Source organism: Fulmarus glacialis, unplaced genomic scaffold (assembly GCF_000690835.1).
Source record: "Fulmarus glacialis isolate BGI_N327 unplaced genomic scaffold, ASM69083v1 scaffold11982, whole genome shotgun sequence".
Lineage (NCBI taxonomy): Eukaryota > Metazoa > Chordata > Aves > Procellariiformes > Procellariidae > Fulmarus > Fulmarus glacialis.
In genome coordinates, this window is record NW_009197218.1 from 76,524 (window position 1) to 84,814 (window position 8,291).

Sequence of the window (8,291 nt, forward strand, 5' to 3'; positions counted from 1 at the left end):
ATGAGAGATTTTGTCCACAGCAACCACAGTGAGATTGTATGTAAGAGCTACTGTTCTTTACACTTCACGCTCAGGACTTCTTCAGTTCTGGTGTAAGCAACTCTTTGCCTATCTATTTGCTCAGCTCATGAGTTGGAAGCTCTTGTGCTGTCTGCCTTTCACCCGTGTGACTTACCCATTTTGGTACTTCTCATTGATTACACTTGGTACCTATACCTAACTTCTCACCAAAATCAGAAGGAATTAATTAAAAAGTACTATGAATAACCCTGGTGATTCTGGGCTCAGACCCTTTTGGTGAAGAGTGGTCACGCTCACCAGTCATGAAGAACAGATGCTTCTTCAGAGCAAAACCAGGATCCGAGACAGTGGATAAATGCTTCTAGAAATATCCTAGCAGTATTTTCAGAACCTCACTACTTTAAGCCACTAACACTATAACAAAATTAACTTGTCATTGCCCTTGCAAGCTACCTTCTATTTTATACTAGAAATAAAGCTGAATTATTGAACAGACTCTCATGACCTTAACACGTGTAAGTCTCTAAATGCTGACCAGCCTATTAAAAATGAACACTAACAAAAGCGGTTTTGTACTTCACTTTAAAACTAGGAGCTCTGGACTACCAAGTTGGAAAGAATTCAATAGGAGAAGACCAGTAGGTCTTATTGCCATCCCTAGGAGATTTCATTCCAGGAACCAAAAAGCAAGTGACCCTTGCTTCAGACGATCACTCAGTGAATTACTTTATACACCACTAGAACAAGGTACAAATGCCTGGCCACGTGGCAAAAAATGCTACAATGCCAGGCTATAGAGAGATGAATGCTACTCGCTTTCTGAACTCTCTCCATTCTTTCACGTATTAGTATAACAGCTAAACAAGAAGACAGACTGAATACCAGAAGAGACTCTCCAAAGACATGTTAGGAACATGCAGTTCCCTGTCACTGCACAGTCTGGACTGCTGAAACAGTCCTTACCCATGGCAGAAAGCAGCAATTAGAAGCCTCAATACTACACCACAAAACTCCTGCAAGATCATGCCAAGTTATGAAATCCCAACTTGTCAACAAGTTTGCATAGGCTACAGTTTTACATTTTGCTCTTCCTGACACCAGCTTCTGCTTGTGAGGGAGATCCAAATCACAAGGTATGGATTATACTCTCAATCTTCTTATTACAAAATGGATTTGAAGCCATGCAATTTGGAAAATGCTGCTTTTGCAGGCATCAAACCAAGGGAAGAAATCTGAGAAACGTTTAATGTTTTCACTCGAACGCTATCTGAAGCCACCACTTTCTTGCTGCCATCATGCCAATGTTACCGATACAACCTTTTAAAGAATTCTTTTACCAGGGGTAACAATCATCGCATTAACTTGTCTGCAAGGTTTAAGGTGTCCGGCTGCCAGACACATGAGGCTGGCTGAGCAGAAAAGAGAGCACAGAAACTATTGCAAAAGTTCTCGGTTATGCATGCATATGTTCCCTAGGAAGCCTGCATTCTCTAGTCATGCTTTATTTATCTCACATTTTACTCTCTGCAACCAATGATATGAGTCATGCCTGAAGTTTTCTGGTTTCTAAAAATGCCACAACTACAGACTTTAAGTCCATAGCTAATTATTCTAAAGTTTCTCTAAAGATACTTTAAAGGCAGGGTTCAAAAAATGCATTCATATGGGTGAAGAGACAGCTTGCCTGGGCAAGTACCAAAAGCAAAAGCTAGGATTTCATTAAAGAAGGGGGGAGGAAGATGGAGGGGTAGCTAATCTTGCCTATTGGCAAAGTCAGCCTTTCAAATGCAAACCATGTGCAACCAACTTCACTGCTGTCTTCCCAAGATTGCAAAGTGGCTCCCTAAATACCTTAGTTGCTACTCCTCCCTCTTAAGGGAAAAAACAGTGGCAAAAACCTTTAACAGTGCTACAGCAAAGCAAAGCAGGGGCACTTTTCTACGATCTCTTCCTACACCATCTAAAGTTATGTTGGATTGCTATCTGAATGTGTTTGTGACAAATACGTAAAGTAAACAGAGACAGAAGGACTCATGGAAGGAAAGGAAAGAGAGAGGTAGGGGAGCCAGCCAAAAAACCATGAAAGGTTCAATGAATTAAAAAAAAATAGTAGACAGAAAATGGTTTGCTCAGCTAAATGGTACATGCAGCCCAAAACATTGTTTCTACAGTATCCACTTAAAAGACACTGTATTCCTTTATGTATCTGCGGGGGCGGGGGGGAAGCAAAAAGCAAAAACAAACCCCACTACCCTTTGGGGATCAGATTGTTTTAGAAGAACGGTTTTGTATTTTTTAAATGATCAACATAAAAAGAAAAAAAAAGAAAAAAACACTCACCCGTCTTTCGTCTGATCCACCACACCTGCAAGGAGCTGTACAGTACTTGCATTAGGCAAACCATCTCCAATTATCTTCAGGTACCGTGTGACAAAGTCATTTGGAGACATGAAGAATTCGCCATTCTTCTCCACACTTGCATACTGTTAAATGAATACAATATTTAGCGCCTTGAATACATCCTTCTCCAGGTATTTACTACCACTACCCGTAGTTTCCAATCAGGAGCAGGCTTACGTTACAGCAGGTGAGACAGTTCTTCTCTGAAGAACCTACAGCCTACACCCAAACAGGAGAGAGTAAGTGGGGAGTTAATCGAGCAGCTGAAGACTTGGCTTCCCAGCCAGTGGAAGATATACAATTATTTGTTTATCATGTCAACAATTTCTCCATAGTAGTCTAAAAAGAGTTAATACTCCAGTACCAAATGTTTTTTTGAAGTTAAACAAGAAGCACACATGCAAACATGTATGCGGCACCTCCAGCCCACTGAAACTGTAACAGCAACAGGATACTCCAGCATGTTTTATTTATCTGAAGTGATCTGATGAGAAGGTAGGTTTACACCTGTGAAATGACTTTACAGTGCTTGTGGAATACATGATCCCACAGGAGTGTCCACCTGGGGGTGCTGTTCTGGAGGAACTCCACCGCATCACCTTCAGCCACGGCTGGTCTATAAATAAAGGAGAACCCACAGTTCAACCCTCCTTGGTTAAACTGCTGAAAGGAGGCCAGAGAATAAGCATTTGCAGAAAAATGCAAGAGAAAGCAAGAACTTGGACACTTCAGCACACTGCAGAAACAAGAAAAGGGGTCCGAGACCTAACCAAACACCACCAGCATACGTTACTCCCGCTTTATACTATAGTTACTGGCATACTACTCCAGAAACAGCACTGGACAGACCCAAGCCTATTTGCTCCCAAGGGAAGGCTCTAGTAACATGTTACATATCAAGGAAAAGGAATATTAAAATATTTTGAAGATAGTACATAAATAAATAAAATTGCCTTTGTTACCACCCTTACCCTGATTCCTCAGCCATCCCTCAAAGCTTAAAGTCCTCATTTTCTGTAGAAAGATAAACTTGAAATCAACCCTAAAAATGTTTTTCAAGGAAAGAAAAAGGATAAGGACAATAATTAAGAGGAAAAGAAATCCCAGGGAACATTTGCAGAACTATGTGTTAGCTTTAAGGGAAACAGGTCTGTCTCAGGATAATAAATGTGCACCGAGAACAGAAAAGCAACTGCTAATTTCTTATTCTTTTTTAAGGTAAGGTAGGATGATAAACCATTGTTGCAGCTCCCCACAGAGCATTATCCACACTAAAGTAATAAATAAATTAGATGCCTATTGCTATTTTGTAGCATACTTCAAAGACACATGTTTTATTTTATACTGCTATAGCTCTGCTAAGGGAAGGAAACTGCCGGTTTTCATTTCACAGAGCCACACTGGTGCCTGCAGAGTACCGTTATACATGCTGTAGGCATATAGCTCTCAGAGGGATGCCGAAGTGTAACAGTAAGTAGATTATTTTATTCAAGTGCTATATAAATACAGTCTTCAGGTACAGCAATATCTTCAAGAAACGAGGCTTCAGAGAAGCAAGCCCAAACAAAACATAACTTGCTTTGGCATCTATGTATTGGTTACCATTTAAGGATTCATGTTTCAATAGACACTGTTCGTAATGCAAGCTTTCTAGTTGATACACTGCAAGGAATTTTCAATTGTATACTTTTATAAGAACTAGCAGATCAATTGATTTCAATGTAATCATTTGCAGGGAGACAGAATCTTTCAGAATCCCAGCCTCAAAAACTTTTAACACAGCTGCTATTGAGAAACAAATCAAATAAGTCAGACAGCCTATGCTTCTATATTTCATTTTTTTCTTCCAGGCTAACCCCCTGCTAGGGCACTCAATAACAGAAAACAGCACAAGGTTTCAGTGTCCCCCTGTTTCTTGTCACTGTGATTTACTCAAGTGTATTTGAAATCCAATCACGTACTCTATACTACATATAGAAAATGACCTTGGAAAATGTCAGCTTGATCACTTTGACTAAAATATAATCTCTTAGGGGTTATGGTAGAAGACTTAGAAAAAGTAGAGTTACTCTTGGAAATTATCATAACAAAAAGAGAAAAACATCAATTCTATTGGTTTTGGAGGAGAGACATTAAAAAAATGGTTCTTTACAATTGTATTTTTCCCCACTTTGGCAATTATACCCACAGAGAATTTGATATTATACAATAGTACTTAATGGCTTTTTGGTAACTTATTTCCATACATTTTCAATAGTCAAGTATTAACCAGTTCAACTCCATTTTAAGTAAGATTTGTAAACATTTTACTGGGGGGTTGATGTATTAAAAACGCTAAAAGTTGACTGTAATCAACTGTATTTAAACTGATAGCTTCATACTTATTTCTACACAGCGGCTAACATTCCTACCTGGGAATCATTTTTTAATTCTTAATTGAAGTAGAAAGAATAGCTGTCAAGTTATTTTATAAGATCCCACACTCTGCAGAAGCAACTGTATTGGCCTCACCACTTAAAATCATCTGAAGCAGCTTAATTAAGACTCCAGCCATTGCTTATCTGTAGAGCACAAAACAACATATCACATTCACTCATCCTTTTTCCTTCTCAGCAGTAAGCGGCACGATAATTTCTGTATTACACTGAACAAAACATTCAGCTCATATTTCATCACTCTGCTTATTGAGACCCCTTCTTTAAGTGGAAGGGGAAGCAGAAAAGGATGAAAAAGGAGCTGGAGGTGGTATTTAGTGTGCCTAACCATGACCCATTCAATCCAGCAAAACTGAAAGCTGAGGGAGCTACAATCTTCAGAAACGCAAGAGAGGTGAATACCCACAGGCAGGTAGGAAACAACTTTCACGCTATTCTCAGCAAACCAACCAACCCTCACTACAGCTGAGCACTGCCTCACATTGCAGAAGGGACCAGGTTTCTCTCTACCATGTTTGTTCCCTTCCTCAATCCCACCATCTTCTTGGGTCAACGGTCTACTCCCTGTCTGCCTTTTCTGCTGCCTTGCTCCTGCTCTTCAAGCGTTTGCCTCTGAAAATCCCATTATCCAATTATTTTTCAAGAGTCTTTTTGCTCTCCTGACAGATACAAGTTCCAGGACTTAATAAGTTAAATCCTGGCTTTCTCAACTGAAAATCTGATTTCAGAGCTATAAATACTGACAGTATATGATAAAACTATAAATACTGGCAATATACATAGTGACACCTACACATATTGTTAATAATAGCTCACAAGGGACAATGGAAAACATGCTAAGAAGTGCACAGAAAGTGGGGTATGATGCTGGAGAGAGGGAAGGTGGAGGGAGGAACTTGGAAAGGTATAAGCTCTCTTAGGCACTCAACCCCTTCATAAAAATAATTCAGATAAAACAGCTCCCTTTAGCACTGCGGCACCTACCTCACATATATTCTCCAAACCCACCAATTTCTGTACTCATTTTTCATGCCAGACTACCAAACTACTACAGACACTGTACTAATAAACCTCAGGAAGGTTAGGAATAATTATTTACATTTAGGGAATGGGTCAAAGAAAGCCATATTCCAGCAAAACACTAAAGCACACTTCTCTCAAGTATACAAGTACACGAGTCATTTCATTGCTTGCATACTTCTGCAGCAGGCAAACAGAAGGAATTTTAGTGAAATAACAAATATGGCCACCACTTCACCAGGTGAGCTTCCCAACGCTTCTACAAATTAGAGAAGAAGAGATAACCCTGAAGGAAAGAAGGAAGCAAGGATAGGAGAAGAAAGTTTACCAAATGGTCTAACAGCAAGGAGGCTACACGAACATTTTACCTTGTCTATGAACAATATTGAAACTCCCACCCCATTCTCCGAACAATGCGGTTTTTTTCTAAGATAGTAATACTTCTTCTGAGTCAATACAATAATCACTCAGGAATGTATCTGACTTCTTGGTGAGCATTGTTCAATTCTGATAATGGTATTTAAGTCTAACATGGTAATAATACAGTGAATGATTAATGGTTGGAAAAACTATCAAGAGTTGTATGCTGTAACAAAGGAGCAAAAGATATGAAAAATTTAAGCAGAAAGAGTAAAATATTTACTTTATACATACCTTCAAAAATATTGTTTTCAACTCAGCTGGATCAGCTCTCTTGGTTAGAGCCACCTACAAGTAAATACAATTATATTAATATGCATAATTTATACAAAAGATGTCAAAGTGTCATTTAAAAGGAAGAATTCAAACAACAGAACAAGTGATGAAAATAATGTTCACCTTAAATAAATTAGGTACTGCTTTAGCTGGCCATGCTTATTTTACTCATTTGACATTTACACTAAGTTATTCATTGTTTTTGTTGTAACTGCTTCCCTTACGCAATCCTGCAATTCTTAAACAAGCACATTAACAAGTCATAAAGATATTCAAGTATCAAATCTTTTCAACATACCTGTCTGCTGGGCTTCAGCATTATACCATCTTTACCATACAGATTTTTATACTTCCAGCATCTTTCATATAAGGATTTCAGAGTACCATACGCAGCCCCCAACTGATAGATGGCAAGAATAAAATACTGAGACATACAAACTTATCCAAGAAAGCAACTCCCTAAAAGACTGAATTCCAATGTAATTATTTGGTTTACTGGTACTTCTACCTCCTACTTCCATCATTTTAAACTATTTAAACTTACAGTGTAGACCTTTTTGATGAGGTAAATTCAGAAAGCACAGTATTTAGATTTTTATGCAGATCAGACAACTAGCCAGTTCCAACTAAAATCTAAGTTATATTTATCACCACAAATTCAAAGTAATTAGAATTTTTTTTCCCAAAACACTGAATTAAAAAATATTCTATATCCACGATGGAGAAAGCCCATCAGTATTTTCCTTGTTGACATACCATGCCATCCATTTGCTGCTTTTGGCAGTAAGTGGATTCATTGCCTCAGCCTGTGCCTGCTACAGAGTTTCCCTTTCTTTCTTCAGGATACTTTGATAAAATCTTGCTTGCCAACATAATAACCATCATCTGATAAGTCAATTCAGCACATCAATCTATTTCTAATAAAAAAAAATTACTTTGCAAGCAAACCTGGATTTTCAAAAAACTTGTGAAAACATCTCTGTAATGGGGAATAAACAGCCAAAGGGCAAGACGTAAAATCTTACCCTTACCTAAGAATTAAACATCAGAATCGTTATCAATAAAACATGACTACCTACTTTCTTGACTCTCCAGAGCAATGGTAGACTGTAAAGGCGAATGTGACTACAAGTGCATTTCTAGCACACTTGACTACTGCAGAAAATGGTAGGAGTTTGTGTAAGTCTGTACAACAGCATTATATCCTCACACGTACATTTAATGAAGAATCTTCAGTAAGTTTTTCCTCACCCTGAACGGGTCATTTAAAAACTAAAAAAAGACAAAAAAAAACACCCACAAAAAAACCCCAGAGTATTTTAAGAAAAGTGTATGAATAAGGTTTCTTTAAAAATTTTAAATTTTTTTAAAAGGGAAAAACCACACCTGAAGTTATGCTAGGCCTCAACTGACAGAGTCCACAGCTGGAGTCCCAATTCTGTGTTTGCACAGAAATCTGTGTGGAGGCAGTTGCAAAAAATCAAAGTGTAATTGTGAAGCTGGGAATCTAAAAATGTGTATTTTCTGAAGTACAAGCTGTCCTAAATGTAATCACTGTGTAGTAAGCAGAGATTTACTTTAACCCCATTTGTAAAAATTTGGTACTCTAGAGCAATTGGGAACTTGGGAACTTTGTGGAAAGAAAAAACCTGCAACATTTCTAATCTCGCCACTATACAGGCAAACAAAAGACACTTCAAACACCTGTACCCATTAAAA

The 8,291-nt window shown here is 38.2% G+C and overlaps 1 protein-coding gene across 1 annotated transcript in view; it reads right to left on the bottom strand.

The window, feature by feature from the left end:
- Positions 1–6,580, bottom strand: part of SLC25A13 (solute carrier family 25 (aspartate/glutamate carrier), member 13) — a 78,092-nt gene extending 71,512 nt beyond the window's left edge. The window contains exons 1-2 of the mRNA XM_009572463.1: positions 6,531–6,580; positions 2,362–2,504 (exon numbers count right to left, since the gene is read on the bottom strand). Of these exons, the coding sequence (XP_009570758.1) occupies positions 2,362–2,471 (110 nt within the window). The 5' untranslated portion in view covers positions 2,472–2,504; positions 6,531–6,580. The remainder of the gene's footprint in view (positions 1–2,361; positions 2,505–6,530) is intronic.
- Positions 6,581–8,291: the final 1,711 nt, after the last annotated feature.